Source organism: Peromyscus eremicus, chromosome 6, assembly GCF_949786415.1.
Source record: "Peromyscus eremicus chromosome 6, PerEre_H2_v1, whole genome shotgun sequence".
NCBI classification, from domain to species: Eukaryota; Metazoa; Chordata; class Mammalia; order Rodentia; family Cricetidae; genus Peromyscus; species Peromyscus eremicus.
In genome coordinates this window covers 108,877,053-108,897,660 of record NC_081421.1, presented here as the reverse complement: position 1 = coordinate 108,897,660, position 20,608 = coordinate 108,877,053, and the positions used below count along the sequence as shown (strand labels likewise).

Genomic DNA, 20,608 nt, shown 5'->3' with positions numbered 1-20,608 from the left:
GCAGATTGGGTGGCACTGCCCTTGCCTCGCCATCTCCTTTCAGAGGCTCGAGAAGATGGCAGGTCCACTGTATGAGACAGGGTGGGGAGATTAAGCATCTCCGATGATGCTCTCCAACAGAAGGCCTGTGGTCTTTGTAGTCATGGAGAAGGCATTCAAGCCCTGCTTCTGCCTCATACTAGCTAAGTGAATATTCACCCGTCTTCACTCATCTACTAAGTGAATAAAATCTTCCATACATCCAAGGGTGGTTTTGAAGATTACATGGAGAGAGCTAATTTCTATTATGTTCAGGCACAGAGGTTTGGTTTTTATTCTTGCCTAGTTACAGAAGATATTTAGGTCCGGGCCCTGGAAAAGTTCTGTTTGTAGCTCAGAGGCATCTCCATCATTGTGGAGCGGGTGGGAACGGTGGTCATCAACCTTGTGTCCTTTTCTCCCTAGGTGGTCATTGAAGCTCAGGGACTGGAAAGCTTAATTGCAGCCACTCCTGACGAAGGGGAGGAAAACCTTGACTCCTATGCTGGCATGTCAGCCATCCTGTTTGATGTTCAGCTCAGACCTGTCACTTTTTTCAATGGATACAGTGATTTGATGTCCAAAATGCTGTCGGCATCTAGTGACCCTGTCAGTGTGGTGAAAGGGCTTATTCTGCTGATAGACCATTCTCAGGTAACTCTCTACCTCTCTCAGCCTGCAAGTGTCTGTTGAGTCCTGGCACAATGTGTGTTTGTGTGTGTGTGTGTGTGTGTGTGTGTGTGTGTGTACATGTTTGTGCACAGTAAGTAGGTCTTTGTACAATCAGATCTTGTGGAAGCTAGGGGTCATTCTCAGATGTCTTCTCCAATTGCTTTCCAGCTTCTTTTTTGAGACAGTCACTCACTGACTCTGGAGCATGCTCAGTTACGTTATAATGGCCAGACAGCAAGCCCCAGGGCGTCTGCTATCTCTACCACCCCAGCACTGGGATTACAGGTGTGCACTACTGTGCCTTGATTTTGTGTGAGTGATGGGGACTGAAGTCAGGTCTTATGTGTGCGCAGCAGACACTACCCAACTGAGCCTCTCTCAGCCCACCAGACACATTTTAAGCGTGTCTAGAAAGTGCAAGTTACAGCTCTGTGGGTCTTGGAGCTCACCCTCTGTGCATTTGGTCCTCTTGCTATTGTTGCTCTTTCTCCTTCGCTATACACAAGTACCATTTGCCTTCTCTATTATTAGCTGCTTAGTGGAGAATGCCTGGGTGCAACAGAGCAGAGATGGCATTACCTGCATACTTGGTTCTCCTGCACTCAAGCTTGGCTATTTATCCCGAATTCGGGAGCTGAGCTAGCTGGCATTGTAATGACAATGATTATGAAAACCAGTATGCTGCATCGTTTTCATGATGTCATACTACTGAAGGCCTGACGAACCACTGCTCACACCAGCCCATGTTTCATATTCTTTCTTAGAGAAGCTTGCTCATTCATAGAGAACAGAGGCACTTTCACTTCCTTGACCTTATTCTTCGGGATTTTATTTACCATGCTCCTTAGCTCTAAGTCTTAGAATACTCCCTTTTATAAAGAAGACTTTCAGTGACTAAGACACTGTGGGATTCAGATGCTATGCCCAGGTGGATTTTCTGAGAAACAGAAGAGGGTTCATCTGAACAGCCCTTGAAAGGAGTGTTTGATGCTTACAGTTTTTCTTTAATGTTTTGACATATGTCCTGCCTTAGCACGATGGTATTAAAAATGGAACAATACTAGGTAACATCTTATGAGGGCATTGTTATGTACATATTCACATTTATTATATTGATGTGTTATATGGAGATTTCATTTAAAATTTGCATACTGTGAGACTGGCTTCTTTTGTGATATGGTGACATCATACATGGCAACCTGAGTTTGAGCTCGGCTTTTACCACTTCCTTGGTGTCCTGGTGTCCTACTACAAAGTGAGGCAGTTACAACAGATCTGAAGATTTTATCAGCTGTATCTCTTCACTGAATCATTTGAGGATTCTGTTTTTTTTTTTAAGGTTCTGGTTATGAAGTCATGGGTTTTAAGAGCTGGGAAACCCTAAGTATCACATTTTGTTAAAACGCACCCCAAAACAATAGTGGCTGGAATTAAACATTATGTCTCTATCTTTATAGCTCCTTATATAAATTCAAAGTAGATATAGATCTCAAAAACAAAAAAATTGATAGTTTGACTTTTATGATGTAATAAGCATTTGGAAATAGGCTGTCCAGAGTTAACACAGTAATCCTCAGGGACCAGAATCTTTGCACTTCAGTTCAGCCTGTCTAACTCACTGTGTAGAGCAGGCTGGCCCCAAACTCATAGAGATCTGCCTGCCTCTGCCTCCCAAGTGCTGGGATTAAGGGCTTGCGCTATCATGCCCAGCTTTACTATGACTTTTAATCTCACACTTGTCAACTTGTGACTCTGTGATGACCACTCCCCTTCTGACACAGCACCCAGCCCCCTAAAGAAGGAAGAGAAGGATGAAGAGCTGGATGGCCATCCAGAAGCCTGGATAGAGTATTCCTGACCACAGTGGTGTCATGAAGCTATCTCTAGCTGCAAGTGAAGCTGGACTTTCCAGCTTTGCACTTGGTGTCGGTGCACTTTGGAGAAAAGCAGGCTTCTTTTCATGTGAAAGCAGAGGAGAACTAGAGGTGCCACTCATACTCTCCAGCCCTCTAGTGATACATAAATAAACACTCGGTGCTGGCAGACCTGTAAAGGGCAGAGAGTGACTATTTCAGGCTTCAAGAGCCAAATGGTCTTGATGCGCCTATGCAGCCTTATGATTACAGAGTGAAAACAGCCATCAGCAGTCTATTACCTGAGTAGAGCTGTGTTCCAATAAAATGCTATTTACAAAACGGCCGGTGAAGCAGAACGAGTTTCCTGCAAGCTATAGTCTGTTAATCCCTGACTTAAATTTTCTTGTATGGTTTTCCTATTCATTAAGATACTGCACCCTAGGCAAGGTGTGGTCTATGAGAGATTGTCCCTTCACTATTAAACATAACCAGTGTCCATGTGTGTCAGGCTGAAGTATTCGGCAGATTTGAGGTTATTTCACCAGTAAGCTGCTGAGGCCCCAGGCTCTGCAGAACACTCCAGCAATGCCATCCTAGCTTCAGAAGCACATACCACTCCAGGTCAAGTGCTGACATTGAAGGAAACATTGGCAGCTGGCAGCCTGTCACAGCCACCAGGGCAGGTAGAATTACTCAGTGCTCTCTCTCGCTCTCTCTCTCTCTCTCTCTCTGTTTCTGTGTGGGTGTCTCCCTCTGTCTCTCTCTCTGTCTGTCTCTGTCTCTGTGTGTGTTTCTCTGTCTCTGTCTCTCTGTGTGTGTCTGTCTCTGTGTCTGTTTGTCTCTGTCTCTCTCTGTGTGTCTGTCTGTCTATGTGTGTGTATATGTCTGTCTGTCTCTGTCTCTGTGTGTGTGTCTCTGTATCTCTGTCTCTGTGTGTGTCTCTCTGTCTCTCTCTCTATGTATATGTCTGTCTCTGTCTCTCTGTGTGTGTGTCTGTCTCTGTATTTCTGTCTCTGTGTGTGTCTCTCTGTCTCTCTCTATATGTATATGTCTGTCGGTGTGTCTGTCTCTCTCTCTCTCTGTTTCTGTCTCTCACTGGATTACATTTCAGTGATGGTATCCAAGAAAGAGGAGCCTCTTAAGCCAGGAGATCACATATTTTCTTAAGTAGAAGCCGTGAGATGAGCTGTCAAAATGTCAGTGCCTGTTCTATAAGAAACACCTTGTAGTTCATCGTTAAAAAGCAAAGGGATCACATCAACCACAAACCCAAAGTTCCAGCATCTTCTTCCTCTAGTCCCTAGACAAAACATTAAATAAATGGATACTCTGGGCCAATTGAGGACTTAAGTTTATACTCTATCTTCTTTGCAATATTCCTCAGAACAGACTTTCTTACAGACTGTGAAACAAAGAGTTGTGACAGCTATGTGACAGCTGTGTACAGCAGCTGAAAAGTCCCATCCTTAGACACAGTCTGGGTAGTGCTCCACAGGAGGCCTCTGGGCCATCGTTTTCCTGTCAGTGAAGAAATACAATGGCTCCAGTGGAGAGCAGCGTGATGTTTGACTTCTCACGTGTACGGCTTTGGGCATACAGGTGCTCAAAATCTGTTAGTTCCACTCATTTAAGTTTCTTAAAGAACTAGAACCTCTGCACTGTATGGCTTAGTCCCATTTCCAGAGGCAAGGGAAGGGGCTGGGGAGATGGGCATGTCCGTTTGTCCTCGTAAGTAGATCCCACAGAATTCCTAGTGACTACATACATATAAGAGCTCTTCCTTTGGAGAAGGAGAATCACTGAGAAAGCCAAAGTGTTTCTCCAAACCACTTGCAGTGAAAATGCTCTTCTCACACAGGCATTTTAGCTGATAACTGTGAAGTGCTCTTTTCTGTGGCCTGGATGCTTTGGCATCCAGCTAATGTACAGTCATGGGAAGGTGGGGATCTACATCTCAGGGTCCTACTGGACTAAATGGATCAACAGGTCTATAGATTTCCAATCAAGAAAACAAGATTATGCAAAGGAAGGGGTATTCCTGAGGCAGGACACTATAGAAATTACTTGGCAACAGGCATGGACACGGTTTGCAGCAGATCTGGTGCCATCCCTGGTTTTCAGAGGCTTAGGTACACATTTGGGCATGATTGTTGTAGGTTTAACAGGACAGGATGTGATTCTTTACATTAGTTATGAAGCATGACATAGTCCCTGCATCCTATGCGAGCCACATTTTTGTCCTAGAGTATACATGGCGTTAAGCATCCTTAGGGATGTCCCCTTATGTGTCCCAACCCTGGCACAGAGCACTCAGGAGTGTCCTTCAGAATGAAAGCATTTTCATATCAAGATCACACTTTCTTATTCTACTTGGGTGTGAACAGTTCTCTGAGGTTTCCTGCCATATTTGATATTTCTGTTTGTTTGAAATTCAGAGAGAACAACACAGTCCTTCCTAAAAAGTGCAGTCATGGCATTTGTGCCTGGCAAATGCATGGCTTTTTTGGTCTGCTTATGGCAGCTACACAAAGAAGTTAGTCATGCTCTTAGCTGCCAGGAACTCTTAACGTCTTTGGAGGAATACCAGAGTGAAGGGTACAGAGCTGCATTCCCAGAATCATTATCACATTCAGCACTGCCTCAGACCACCTGATTTCAGTCTAGCACAGAACGTCTTCAGCCTGCATCACCCCATTTAATGCACATGGAAAGTAGGGGAGTTAAAGTCTGAACACAGGCAAATAACACAAAGCAGTGGGCTTCAGATGATAAGACAACCATCCAGGAGGCCATCTTTTTAAACAGTCACCATGCCTTTGGGAGATAAAGTTGAGTTTGTGCTAGGCTTGACCACTGTTTGGAGTCATTGCCAATGTCAATCAGCAGGGTGCAGAAGGTTAGTTCAGCTGCTTCATCTTCCTGTCCTTTTCTAGCTTACCTAGGCAGTTCCCGGAACTGCACTGGGAATTTTCTTCCTGCCTTTTTGTTTGCCAGAAGATGTAGTTGCCTGTGTTTGCCCCAACGTAAAACCAGAGAAGTGCTTAAGGACTTGAAGAGATCATTTTGTCCAATCTCATGTTTCCAAAAAATGCCATGGCTGGGCTGCTGATGGAAATGCCTTCATCTTCCTGGTCCAGGGGTTCTCAAATTTAGTTGTGTCAGAATCACATGAAGGTATCTTAGAAGGAGGTCGCTGCCCTTCCAAGAGTTTCTAAGTCACTAGATGTGGGGTACCTGAGAATTGCATCTTGAAACTTTTCCTAGATAGTGCTGACTCTCTACTGAAAGCTACACATTGAAAATGAATCGCCCCTCCAAAGAGAAAAGCCTTTGAAGGAAACAGCCTTCTCGGTTGATACTCCAATCCTCCACTCTTAACTGACTTACTTAGCAATGTCTTCTTTTGGTGCCCAAGATTAGGGTAACATATTTCCAAGCCTTCTTCACTGGGGGTGTAGTTTGGTGGCAGAGCAGGAGCCTAGTAGGTGAGAGGCCCTGAACTTGCACTAGAACAAACAAGTGAGCATTGATATAAGAGTCCTCCAGCAACACAAGTCAAGTGTTCACTGTACAGCAGGGAGTCAAGTGTGTCTCGGTTAGAGGCATTAACTAATTTGTGCTCATTACCATATTTTTTGCTTCTAGGATATTCAGCTGCAATCTGGACTAAAGGCGAATATAGAAATCCAGGGCGGTCTGGCTATTGACATTTCAGGTTCAATGGAATTCAGTCTGTGGTATCGTGAGTCCAAAACCCGAGTGAATAATCGGTAAGCACAATGCAAAGAAATGCAGGGCTATGTCTTGGGTGCTGTCTACAGTTCCGACTTTTCCAGATCTGTGCTGTTCGTTTGTGATTGTAAGCGTGGGGTGGGAAATGATTGTGGGAGTTCATTACATCAATAGCATCTTAGAAACAGGTCGATCGAGCATCAAGGGTCTTTCTGCTTCTAAAGACACCCACAGACAATGCAGATCCACATGAAGGCTCATTCTTTTCATGTTTCACTTTAGTAGTTGACTATTCTCTTCCTCGGGGTTTCTATTGCTGTAATAAAACACCATGACCAGAAACAAGTTTGGGAGGAGAGTCGTAGTGAGGGATGGCTTGTAGTCTATCCCCAGGGGAAGTTGAGGAAGGAACACACAGCAGGAACAGAGGGCAAACAGTGCTGCATACTGACTTGCTCAGCCTGCTTTTTTTACATAGCACCCAGGGCCATCAACCTAGGAGTGGCAATATAGTCAAGGGGCCGGACCCTCCCACATCAATTACTAATGAAGAAAATGCTTTACACACATGTCTGCCTTGAGAGTCCCTCTTCCCAAATGACTCTAACTCATGTTAAGCTGACATCAGGCTAGCCAGCATAGTTGATCCCTTGGCAACTTGATGAACAAACCCATTACTGTATCTTATCCCCAAGATCTTATATTAATATTACAGTATAAAACATAAATTTAAAGCTTATGTCTGTTGGTGGCATTAGGATCTCTCTTCATTTGCTAATTCCACTGGGTTAAATAAGATGATAATCTCATTTTTAACCAAATTTAAATTTTTTCTGAATGGAAATTAGAAATAAAAGGGATGACATGACTGCTGCTGGTATGGTGGAGGAGAAAGTTCACTGTAGATAAAAGAGAGAGCACAGCCAGAGGCAGGACCTTGAGGAGGTATAGGATGAAATGACTGAGTCTGGCCGTGTGAGGAGAGCTGGGTGAGGGGAGGCACAGGAGAGTAAAGGGTAGACAAAAGGGGCTGGGTAACCAAAGTGGCTGGATGATATAGGGGAGGGCAGCCCAGCCCTTCTTGGGCTGGAGAAGCTTAGGGTAGGGGGTGGGGTATGCCAGCCATAACCTGCCACAGGTAGGGACTGGGGGCTGCTGGGAGAACCTGGTGGCCAGGTCTGCTGTGATATGTTAAATAGGCACCTCGGATAGCCATTTGTCCCAGGGTTGAGACCTGACGTTTCCGTTGTGTATGGTCATTGTACATAAGCACACTTTCACATGACTATACATTGTGTATGGAGGCCATTTCCTCTCCACCCCTCCCAGTGTCCTTCTTGTAACTGTTCTGTCTTCTATCTTTCATTTGCCCATTCATTCACTTAAACAACACCCCTTCAACATTTACTTGAGTGTAAGACAGTAGAAGGTTCTGGTAAACAGCTAAAGGTTAAAACAACCCATTGGCTTGTTTTATACTGAGAACAACAGCAGCAGAAATTATTTTATAATTTGCCAGACAAAAACTAGTATCTCTCTTTTTTAAAATGTATGGGCATATAAATTTGACTTCATTGTGAGCACAATTTCCCACCATTTAGTTGAAGTTTACAATTGCTTAAAGAAATCCAAACTTGGGCTGGGCGGTGGTGGCACACGCCTTTAATCCCAGCACTCGGGAGGCAGAGGCAGGTGGATCTCTGTGAGTTCGAGGCCAGCCTGGGCTACCAAGTGAGCTCCAGGAAAAGGCGCAAAACTACACAGAGAAACCCTGTCTCGAAAAACCAAAAAAAAAAAAAAAAAAAAAAAAGAAATCCAAACTTGTACTAGATTTTTTTTTTTAATGTCTTCGTTGTCATCCAAGCCACATGCCCTAGTCATCCAACCTGTCTGTCTGTTGTAAGTGACCACTGCTAAACCCATCCTGTTTGCCTGCACATATCCCACTACAGCAATGGCTCTTTGTCAAGCTGCTCTCTCAGGTATCTTGGCAACCATACACACGCCTCTAGCGAACCTTTGAGGAGTAATGAAATTGAGCTGAAACAGCTAACATGAAGTCAGCAGAGAGAGTTAACAAGAAAATTATCCTAAATGTCAGTGTCCTCTTGATGTGTTCATACTTCTCTTTAAGAAACTGTGGGTGTTTCTGGGATTGAGAAAGGACCAGGTAACAAGTGTGTTTCGTCTTGGTCCTTGGTACACACATCCCAAACAGCATTATATGTGGTATGCACTTGGCTCCCATGTCTAGAATTCAAAGCAAGGGTGCCCAGGGAAAGAGCAACCCTTCTGTGGCCAATCTCTGCCACCACCGTGTCCTGGTTCCAACAAGGCTTTATGTGTCTTGAGGTCACTTCTCCATTTTTAAGTGTTTCTCCCAGTCTACTGGGGCCATGAGTTGAGACTTGGCAAAGTTCTGTTAGTCCTGCTCAGTTAAATGTGACAATAAGAGATGTTTTTCAAAACTTCCAGGGTGGCTGTGGTAATAAACAGCGATGTCACAGTGGACTCTTCCTTTGTGAAAGCCGGCCTGGAGAGCAGAGCAGAGACAGAGGCAGGCCTGGAGTTCATCTCAACGGTGAAGTTCTCACAGTACCCATTCTTAGTCTGCATGCAGATGGACAGGGCCGAAGCTCCATTCAGGTAAATGCACGCTCACAGGAGTTCCAGAACCATTCCTGGTTCACCAAGAGCTTGCGCTCAATCCTTCACATGCAGTTTGAGAATTAAAAGAATACAGAAGGAACCAAGTAAGCAACACATTATCTTTAAAGAAGTGAGAAAACGATAGATAAAAGAAACAAACCAAAAACTCATTTTCTAACATGCCAAAGATCCATTCATTTGATATGGAACTGAATCCTATTTAATCTAGAAATAACTTTTTAAGGAAACAAAGGGATTCAGTTTACTGTAGGAGTTATCACATCGTTTCAGAAAAAATAACTCATGTGCAATTTCTGTCTGGTATCTTCACAATTGCTTCCTGGTCAAGGTACATCTGGCCATCCATTTCCTATGACCCAAGGGAATCCACAGTTATTTGTACAATGGCCACCTGACCTTGTTTAAGTTTGGACCCAGTCCTGAGAATTTGGCATTCTGATTTTTTTTTAAAGGGAGGGGTAGTTACAAAGCTTAGGTCCATAAAACCCTATTATACAATTGCCCGTGTATCTTCACAACTCCTTTTCATTCTGGGCCTACCTTCCATTAATGCCATGTCCTTGGGTCTAGTTGCCATTCTTTGTAGCAGAACTATCCATAGTAGTTTATAAAGGTTTCCTTGAACTGTTTCTAACCATAAGGTATAATTTGTACCTTTGAAATAGCAAGTCACACTTTATATCATCTTTTGTGATAACCATGGCCAAATTGAGTACCTTATTTTACTGGTATTTCATGATCCATATAAAAAAAATACGTCAATAAATAATTCAAGTACAAATACCAGTAAGTCCCATTTTCCTAGAACAGAAATAGTGAGCAAACATTCAGAACATTACATATTCACTAACATTAACTTATGTTTATGTGTGGAATAAATCTCCATAAATACATGCAGTGACCATAAGCCCAGCCATGTGGCTAGCTAGACTGGTTCGCCATTTTACTTGGGCCATAGGCTGGGAATAGTTCCCTCTCAACATTCTGCTCTTAAATCCTGTTGGACCCCTTGTAGGGGAGTGCACTTGGGGTGGGGCTTCTGGAATGGTTGATGAGAGGCAGCAAGGCCTGTGAACCTTAGCAGCATCCCAGAAATTCAGTCCTTCATTCCAGAACCAAGCATGGTAGGACTCTCAACTTCCAGCCAGTCACATGTGCTTATCAGTATCAGAAGAAAGGAGAAGGAAACAGTGGGAACATGCTACAGGATAGTACCTACAACTTCTCTGCAGACGGGTTTCCAGAGCAGGGCAGAAGCACCCTGGGACCAGCATGGGTGGCTTGACTGTGTGTAACTCCACCCTTCCTCTTCTTGTTTCGTAGACAATTTGAGACAAAGTACGAAAGGCTGTCCACAGGCAGAGGCTTTGTCTCTCGAAGAAGAAAAGAAAGCCTAGTGGCTGGATGTGAACTCCCACTCCATCAAGAGAACTCTGAGATGTGCAACGCAGTATTCCCCCCTCAGCCAGAGAGTGGTAACTCAGGTGGATGGTTTTGAAACTGATGAGTGGTGTTTCCCTTGGATCCACTTCTTTGAGAGCGACATGCTTCGATGTGCCTAACCTTTGCTCTCTGAGAGCACAGTGTTTACATATTTACCTGTATTTAAGATGTTTGTGAAGAGCAAAGGAGAACTTCCATTAATTAAATTTGAACCTATTCAGGAGATGCCCCACAGTGTCGCTCTGAGTCACCATATGCCACTTGCAACAACATGCCTACGTTTTGTACTTTGCAAAAGTCCTAGCAGGTACAGTGAATCTAGTTTTGTTCTAAGAAGAAACTAGTGTCTGTATAAAACAAAGACAAGAAACCGAAAACCCCCAAACCATGAAAGCTTAGGCAAATGTGAACTGACTCAACAACTTTCAGCCAAAGTGAGCCCTTGACAGAACCTTATGCTTGCTTTCTATGAAGCACATTGCCTAAGTGGGGCAGGAGTGGAGGGACCCAAGCAAGCCATTTTTCTCCCTTTTCTCTTTTTTCTCTCTTGATTTACTTTTTTTCCCCCTGGTATATTTTTTTCCAGAAGGTTCAGAGAGAGGGTGGAGTAAAGACTTAAAAATTTTTGTTAGTCAATCTCAAGAATTAATATTTATGTTTTCTGTTAGTTTTTATAAGCATAAAAGAGACAAAATTAAAGTGTACTGTGACATGTCTCTGCTGGCCCTGCAGTGGGACCACTTGGAAGTCATTCACTTTGGAATTAGCACACAGGAATAAAAAAAATTGAGTCTTGGAGCATCCATTAGATTTTTCTCAGGATATGTCTTTTTGATACCGTCATATGGTACACAGTTCTTTGTAGGGGACAGCCTGTAGTTACCATTTTATACCTCAATTGTTTGGTGGTAGAAGCACCATCTGTTTGACTATAGTTTGTGCAACATCCAGTGGAGATGGGAAGAACTGTTGCTTCAAGAAAATGATGGATTTGTATTTCAAACTATAACATTGAATAAAGACTCTCTTTATTTGTATGAATTAAAAGGCCACACCAAACATTTAAACATATTTATTAATAAGGAAGATGTGTTTATTGTAATACCTGCCCCCCTCCCAAAAAAAGTCAGGTGCTCATCTGTCCACTAAACAGACACATAAAATGGAAGTTATCTGAAGTAGAAAATGAATTGTGATGATGAAATAAACATATATAATTTACTGAGCTCCTTTTGTCCTATATTGCTTTGAGTCCATGGTTCTCTGATCTAGCTGTTTATGAGCCCAGGTGCCGGGAGCTATCCCCGGCGGTGGTTGGGTCCTGCAGAGGGTGTAAGGAGTCAGAGGGAGAAGGAAGTGAGCCAGGCCATGGTGGTCGGGAGAATCTTGCAGCCTGACTGACTAGCAGCCAGAGTGTTTCTTTATTTATACAGAATTTAGTTAGCAGGTATACATTCATGATGTTCCAAAACATAGATCATATCATTTTTGGTTTTGGACATGTGTCTCACTTCCTTTTGTTCATCTTTTAGTCATCATTAATAAACTATGACAGAACAGAGTTATTATTTTCAATCATTTTCCCTCAAGTTTTGACAACATTAATAAACAGAGTTATCATTCTTACTCATTAACCCATAACCCAATTTTTGAGAATCTAGAGGCATATGACAGCCTGTGCTGAAGCTGGTTGCTTTGGTTGCTTCAAGGACACTAGACCAAAACAAGATCTTCAACCACCCTGGGTATTTTGCCATGTCTCAAGCAATGTATTATTAACTCTTAGTGGTCAGAGTGCCCAAGAAAAATCCTCAGGCTAAAGCTGCTGCAGTTATTATTCAAATTCTGGCACAATACAATCAATGTTCACATTTATATCTTTATAGAATTTGTCTATATGTCTAATCCTGGCATTCTGTCGTTCCTTGGTCATATGACATAGTGGCTTTACATGAGCTAACTTCTAAGAGAGGGAGGTCCTAACACCTCATAGTTTCTTCATCTTTCCACTCCATACTTTGCTCATCAATATGTCTCTATGTAGGGCAGAGTTGTATGCCACATAATTGTCTGAGTGTACAATGGGAAGAGCCTTATAATCTGAACTGTGGCCAACTCCTCTAGCCCACCGGATCTTGTTCACCTTTTTGAATTTACTTTGTTTTGAATATCTTGTTCCAATGTAAATACAGGGACAGATGTTTCAAGAATGTCTCATAGCCTCATGAAGAGACCTCTGGCTTCTTTATGTGTCACAACCTCCAAGGCATAAGGAAGACCTTCAAGTAGATAAGGATATCTCCCTCAAAGTGTGTGTGGGGAAATAGTATGTTCAGGACTTTCCTGGATAAGCTTAGAAGCAGCATTCCTGGGAGAAGGCATAAATGATTCATAAGGAATTTTCCATCAATCCAATATCCCCAAATTGTACAAATATTAAAAGTGCTCCAAGTATGTAATAGGTGGAGATGAAAACCAAAGATGGCATGGTGGCCATCATGTGGCTCAGCTTTGCTGGATCTTTGTCAAGCAGCTGTGCTGGCTTTATGACTTCTGCCATTCCATTCAGATATGGCTGTGCCACCAGGGATGCACTGAGCTAAGCTCTGCAGCAAGCCAAGCATGCAGAGTCTCTCTATGGGTAGTCAGCTCTCTGAATGGAATAGCACCAACGTGTCAGGACCTGGGAGCTTGCAAACAACATGCAACTCAAGTTTTCAACAAAGCAACATAGATCAGCACACTTTTTGTCGTGTTACTGAAGTGTGTAAAGGAGTCAAAAACTGAAGGTTGGTGGGAAAGGTGGTGATTGGTAGGAGGTGCGGTCCTGGTGCCACAGGATGGGCAGTTTGATCTGGAGCACAAGCTGAGGGGTCATGGAATGAGGAACTTCAGTTCTAAGCCTGTTGGGTAAGCCACAGTTGCCTCTGTGAAATGTAGAGTAACCATTTCTCTCAAAGGCATAACTGCAGGGCCCTGAGCATGAATGTGTGGTCATGTCCCATTCGCCTCACTGGCTGAACCCCATCGCTAGGGAATGGGTAGTACTTAGCATGCTCCAACATGCTCCAAAGAGACAAGAATCCATAATCTTAAGGCAAGTAATAACTCCTTTTTAGAGAAACAACATAGGAATTTAAGAGAACTGGACTCTATGTCAGGATGGGAAATGAGACATTTGAGTCAGAAACTTAACTTTGGACCCACTTGGAGTCCTCTAGTTCTGGCCACTAACTGCTGTGAGTGTGAGAAAGCCTTCATGATATGAAGAGGTTTGGAAGCTGTGGGCTTCTCTTAAGGTGGGTTTCCAGTCTCTGCTCAGCCAGCACCTGCCTATACACCTTGAGGATTCAGCCTGGCTTCTCTTCCATGAATTGTGACAGCCACCCCTGTCCTTGATTGCAGGATGGCCCATGGCAAGTTGTCCCCTACTTCTCACACCAACATTTCAAGTGCTTGGTAAGCTTTCAGAGTTAATGGCTGCTGAACCAAACAGTTAATTTGTTGGTGGTGAAACTGAGGCACAGAATGTATTTTCTGACCTAGAGAATGATAGAATTAGGCTCATTTCTGAGCGATGTCACCGCAGCATCTGCTGTTGGGTCCCACTGTACTGTGTTTGTCTTATAGTTTCAAAGGTTTCCTGCTAAAAAGATCTGGGTGGTAGGTTGTGTAAAGATGCAACGGCAGCTATAAAGCTTGAGGAAGAATCCAAAGTTCTGGGAGTTCTTGTGTTCCTCTATAGATCCTGGTCTACGACTGTACAGAAGTCCCTTTCCACTCTATCCGCTGTAGGTCTCTTTCTCTGCTTTTCCCTTTTTCTTTTGCCAAAAATCCCTTCCTCTTCAAAGAGTGTTTGGACCCACAGGTGAGTTTGAATTTACAATAACATGTACATTTTGGGCAAAATCTCTATAGAGTTAGAATTTACACACAATTGTGTCTTATGTAGAAGCCAATATACAGTGCTGTATAGTCATCATAATCATTTTTAGAACATTTGCACCATTTCAAAAAGAAATTTGTCCCTTTAACTATTACCTCCAACCTTTACAACTCTTAACCCTAGGGAATCAATAACTTATTTGTTCTGAGCATCTCGTACTAATGGAATACGATGTATTACTTGTTATTTGATGGCTGGCTTCTTTCACTCAGCATTGCGTTCTTAATGTTTGTCTACACTGTAGCATAATCAGTACTGCATTCTTTTTTTGTGGTTGAATAACATTCCATCACATAGATGCATCATTTGTTTACCTATTCATTAATGGAAGGACACATGGCATGATCTTTTGCTTCAAGGACCCCTAAAAATGCAGAAAAATGCAATGTGATAAACACTTTCAGCAAAGTAGGACAACACACTATCAACATAATGAAATCAGTAGCTTTTCTATTTACCAATAACAAGTTGTCTTTTTTTTTTTCTTTTTTTTTCCCGGAGCTGAAGATCGAACCCAGGGCCTTGTACTTGCTATGCAAGCACTCTATCACTGATCTAAATCCCCAACCACAAGTTCTCTTAAAAAGAACCCAGGAATAAAATTCTGTTTACAACACATTCAAAAAATTCCCAGGAATAAACCTACTGAAGGAGTTAACAAAGTTCTGTAATGAAAACTTAAAGACCTGTAAAAAGAAGCCAAAGAAGACGGTAGCAAATAGAAAGGCCTCCTATGCTCATGGATTGACAGAATTAATATCATGAAATGGCTACATCAAGAAAAGCAATCTACCATGGGCCTCCACCAAAATTCCCATGTCATTCCCCACAAAAACAGAAAAAAGAACTCAACAGTTCATAAGGAAGCACAAAAGACCTGGAAGAGCAAATGCAATCCGGTACAGAAAGAAATGCTGGAGCACAGCAGTGCCTGACCCTAAGTTACACTATGAAGCCTTTGTAACTGAGAACAGCTAAGAACTAACATAGAACAGATGTGTGGACTTGCAGAATAGAACAGAGGACCCAAAAAGAAACCCACACAGCTACAGCCACCTAACTTTTGACAAAGGTATTAATTAGGCACACAGATTAGAAAAAAAGACTGCTTGTTCAACACTCAGTGCTGGCACAAGAATGAAACTGGATCCATATCTTTCACTTTGTGCATGTGCACACACACACAGACACACACACACACAAACACACACTTTTCAAAATGGGTCAAAGACCTCAGTGTAAGACTTGGAACTCTGAAACTGTTAGAGAGAAATTCAGACAAAATATCTCAAGACAGGCATAGGCAAGGACTTTGTGTAAAGAGATTCCAATAGCACAGAAAATCCTAAGAATTGACAAGTAGAATTGCATGAAATTAAAGGGGTTCTGAACAGCCGATGAAACAACCAGCAAAATGGAGGGAAAATCCCACAGAACAAGAGACTGTCTTTGCCAACTACACACCAGACCAGATATTAATAGCTGCACTTTCCAAAGGCTTTTGTTGAGGTTCGAATGCACAGTGCCTCCTACCGGCTCCTGTGTGAGCACTCGGTGCCTGGCTGGTGGTGCTGATTTGGAGAGTTGTGGAACTTTCAGGAAGTTGAGCCTCACTGGAGAAAGTAGGTCACAGACAGTAGGCCTTGAGGTTTCGTAGCCCAGACACACTGCCTGTCCACCGTTTCCTGACTGCAGTGTGCCTCACGTTCCTGCTGCCACGCCTTCTCCATCCTGATGGACTGTATCCCCTCGAATCATAAGTCAAACGATCCCCCCCCCCCCCGATTTTGCAGGGGACTTGGTCATAGCAACAAACATAGTAAACAATACAACCTGCAAAAATTAAGCACCCCCAAACCAAAGTAATGTGATCAGAAAATGGACTGCTGAACTGACAGTTCTCAAAGAAAGAAATGAAAAAGTCATCAAGGAACAAAACTTAATTGCTGGTGGTGATATGGAGAAAGAACGACAGTTATTATTCATTGCTGGTTATTATTATTAATGGTTATTATTCATAGGACTGGTAGAGTCCCTATGGAAATCACTATGATTATTCCTCAAAAAACGAAAACTAGAGCTACCATATGATCTGGCAAGGATACTCTTGGGTATTTACTCAAAGGATTCTGAGTCAGCATACCACAGAGATACTATACGTTCATAATAGCCAAGATTAAGTGATATAAGCCAGACTCACAAAAGACAAATACCACATTTTCATTTACATGTGATGTCTAGACTTCCAACCCCCCCTCCCCGTGTGCGTGTGTTTGTGTGTGTGTGTGTGTGTGTGTGTGTGTGTGCATGTGACATGAAAGTAGAAAGCGGACAATGAGAGGAAACAAATAGGTAAAAAGGGAGGAAGACAACAGAGGGTGACAATATTTATGGCATAAATGCAGAAGAGAGGACTATTTGGGTGGAGGAAGGGGACCAGCAAGGCAGGGGATGTAAGATAGGATGGGGGAGGGACTGTGGCAAGCCCATACATATCTATGTATGAAATTGTGACAATGAAGTCCATGACTTTGTGTGCCAATTTTGAAAACATTGAAAGCTAATAAAAAACTTATTTGAAACTCTAACACATTTATAACTGTGTAAATGGAGGCTCAGTGGTTAAGACCATGCATTGCTCTTACAGAGGACCTGGGTTCAGTTCCCAGCACCTCCATGGTGGCTCACAACCATCTGTAATGCCAGTTCCAGGCCAGAGTGTTGAGAAGAAGTGACCATTGAATACTCAGCTATGAACAGGCCTCCTTCCCCAAGCCTCGGAGAATGTGATGGAGAGGGCAGGGAAGAACGAAGGACAAGGAGCATTGTGCAATGCTCTCTCCGGTTGCACTCATGAGCTCACAGCAGCGGTGGTGACCCGTAAATGATCGAGCCTGTCAACCTTCCAGTATATGGATGGGAGTAGGGTCATGAGTCCCCACCCCTAACTGGGGAGACAGTGGCAGTTAACGGCTTCTGGGGAAGTGTGAGTCATTTTTCATTACCAGTGTGCTCCCGTAAATAACCCTACCTCACGCCCATACGGGCAGCTGCAATTAAATTGTAGGTTAGTTCAAAGAAACAAAAAGACAGCCAAACAAACCAACACGGGAGTAAGAAGCGGACCCCCGCGGGAGTGGGACAATGGGGGATGAACGTGACCTACATACAGCATATATCATGTATGAAATTCTCAAAGAACAAAAAAATAGTTTTTCAAGTTCTGTTACTTACATCTTCTCGGGCTATGTTGTGTTACCTCAAGAAACCTTAAAGCAAACGATGCAACTTACAACAACATCAATGTGTTATAAATGTGCCCATAATCCTAAGGAAAGCAGGGGAGGAAAAATAGCCAAGAAGTGATACTTGAGCTCCGCCCCACAATGTCTTCAGCTCTGCCCCAGGCACTATTCACCAAAAATTGGCCTCTGGCTCTGGCTGTTCCCCAGTTTACCATCTGGGTCATCTGAGACCCAGAGCGTAGTCAGGTCTGTATCTTCAGCTGGAGTGTGTAAACAACTTGTGCTCGAAGAGACCCAGCTGTACAGCTGCAGACTGTGTGATAAGATTAAGAACAACACAAAAATCCAGATTCCTAAGTTCTCCACCATTGAAATGAGTTTCACTAATTATTTCTCTTCCACCCTGGGGTCACAGGTGGTCTAGAACATCAGTGACCACCCCCACCCCCATTAATGAAGGTTTAATTTATTTAAAATTGACTTGGAGTATCACATAAATCTATAAACTATTTCTACCCTTCTATTTTTACTAGAAAGATCCCTGCTCTCATCCTCTAGGATTACACATAAAAGTGTGCGCATTCTCTTTCCAGCATAGACCCAAGGCTCAGATGACCTGATTTCTCGGTGAGTCAATTCCACCCTGCTCTGGGGATCTATCCCCACATTTTTATACTTGTTCCACCCACTCTGCTTGATAATCAGCTGTGTAAACACAGTCGCAGAGCTCTCTCATCCAGTGTGAGATGAAGTGCTGAGACAGAGAGGGCCTTAAAGGCAGACGTGGTCTCATACTCTTAAACTAGGAAGGTGGGCATTGGTTCAGTAACGATATCTGGGTGGTGTGTGTGTGTGTGTGTGTGTGTGTGTGTGTGTGTATGATCCATGCAGAGCACTTGGATGATAGACAGTTCCCAGAAGTTAGGATTCTCTATGCCAGCCAAAGTCTCCCCCTCCGTTTACTACTTAGCACACATGATGTAATTGCTGTACACTGTCCTAGATACTTTGCAGAGATCCAATCATTCCTTGCTCCCAACTGCCCTTCCAGGGAGCAGCGATCACTTTACAGTATTATCTGTATAGAACCGAAGCACAGAAAAGGCTAGTGAGCTTCTGCATTTCACTCCAGCCTCATGGGCATGACTCTTCAGGAACAACACCTTCTTCTGCCCTTCAAGGCCCACCTTTCCCAAAGAAGCCCTACATTTACTTGGTTGTTCCTTCCTAGTCTGTCATGCTTCCTCTAGCCCTTCTACGTCCTGTCCCATTCCCTGCTCAAAGAAGCTGTTTCCAAGTGCTTTTTCCACGTTCCCAGATGGGATCAACTGCACCGACAAAACTGGCTGTCCTTGGTTGTCTCTCGCCATCGTGTTTGAGGGTTTTTAGTTTTATCCCTTTTTAAAATTTTTATTTATTTATTTATTTATTTATTTATTTATTTATTTATTTATTTATTTATTTGTTTGTTTATTTATTTGTGTGTGTGTGTGTATGTGTGTGTGTGTGTGTGTGTGTGTGTGTGTGTGTGTGTGATGTCTGTTAGGTACCCTTAGAGTCCAGAAGACAGTTTCAGGTCCTCTGGAGCTGGACTTACAGGAGGTTGTGAGCTGCCCAGTGTGGGGGCTGAGAACTCCGCTTGAGTCCTCTGCAAGAGCAATATGAACTCTCAACCACAGAGCCATCTCTCTAGTCACTAAAAGTTTGTTTCTCTTGAGTAAATATCTTCTCAAGTGGAAGGTCTGCTCCTCAGGCTAGAGCCTTGAGTACAGTCTGCAATATCCTCTACGCAGCAGATGGTCTGTGTTCACCAACTACTATGCAAGGCCCTGTGGCTTCCATGACACTCCCAACATGATCTGCTCTCCAGATTGCTAAGGGTCTTTCAGGAGGACAGGTCATTGGTACAGCCTCCATAACTGAGCTGTTTATTTTGCACAGTGCTCCCATGCTACTCTTGCAAGAACAAAAATAACCAAGGATCCAAACGCAAAGGTTAGCTCTGGAGATGTAGTCCAGTTCATAGAGTGCCTACACGCACAAAGGCCTGCGTCTGATCCTCAGTACGACATAAACTGGATGTGGTCATCCATATATGTAATCTCAGCACACAGGAGATAGAGGCAGGAGGATTAGGAGTTCAAGGCCAATCCTGTTACACAGCACATTCAAGGCCAATCTAGGTTATATAAGAGTCTACGTTAAAGAAACCAAAGAAAAATATATAAAAGAAACTAGGTTAACTTTGTTAAAAAATGAAGGGAAATCTTAAGGCCTCACCTTTAAAAAAAGTGTTCACACAAATCCCTAGCATTTGCTGTCTCCAGCTTTGAAACAATCTCAGAGGATAACAGTACTGGGCAGGAAATAACTTACTGGATACTGCCGCACTGACACGATGTGGTAAGTAGTGCTCCGGACTCAGCAGCTTTCTTTCTCCTTTCTCAGAAGGTGGCCACCCACAGTGGCCAAAGCCCAGTGGTCCGGAGCATGTTGGAGAATCACCCAAAGGCTCCTCAACACAGGCTGCCTCTCGCCAGCCCCTCCATCTCATTAACAGGCAGAAAGTGAGCCAGTATCTGTGCCCCACACAGGTGGCATTTCCCAGGTAATGCTCAGGCTACCGGTATGGGAATCAAGTTGGAGAGCTCCTGCTTGAAGGAGCTGTGATTCAGGGAATATGGGAGACCCTTCAATCCCAAGACACTCTTTTCTGATGTTTGTCCACCAGGGTGGTGAGGAGAGAGCAGTTGTGAAAGTAAGAGCTTGTGCCTTCTCTGCTAGAGTGCACTTCTCCAAAAAACACCAGGGACCTCATCCTCCCATCCTCAGGATGCTTTAACAAGTGAGTGCTAAGACAGAAGTTTCTAACTGAGCTATTTATGGGATGGCTTGTCGTTAGAGTACAAAGTTTCTTTAAAACTGATACCTTGCTTGTGTTGAAGACAGCCAAGAGCTGTCTTAAAATCCTTTATGATAAAAAAAAAATTAAGAATGTTCATGCCTTTTATTCAGTAATTCCAATG

At 43.3% G+C, this 20,608-nt stretch overlaps 1 protein-coding gene across 1 annotated transcript in view; it reads left to right on the top strand.

Moving 5' to 3' along the window:
• Mttp (microsomal triglyceride transfer protein) overlaps window positions 1–11,540 on the top strand; it is a 42,031-nt gene extending 30,491 nt beyond the window's left edge. The window contains exons 15-18 of the mRNA XM_059265027.1: window positions 445–672; window positions 6,192–6,316; window positions 8,754–8,924; window positions 10,272–11,540. Coding sequence (XP_059121010.1) covers window positions 445–672; window positions 6,192–6,316; window positions 8,754–8,924; window positions 10,272–10,446 — 699 coding nt within the window. The 3' untranslated portion in view covers window positions 10,447–11,540. The remainder of the gene's footprint in view (window positions 1–444; window positions 673–6,191; window positions 6,317–8,753; window positions 8,925–10,271) is intronic.
• The last annotated feature ends 9,068 nt before the right edge of the window (window positions 11,541–20,608 follow it).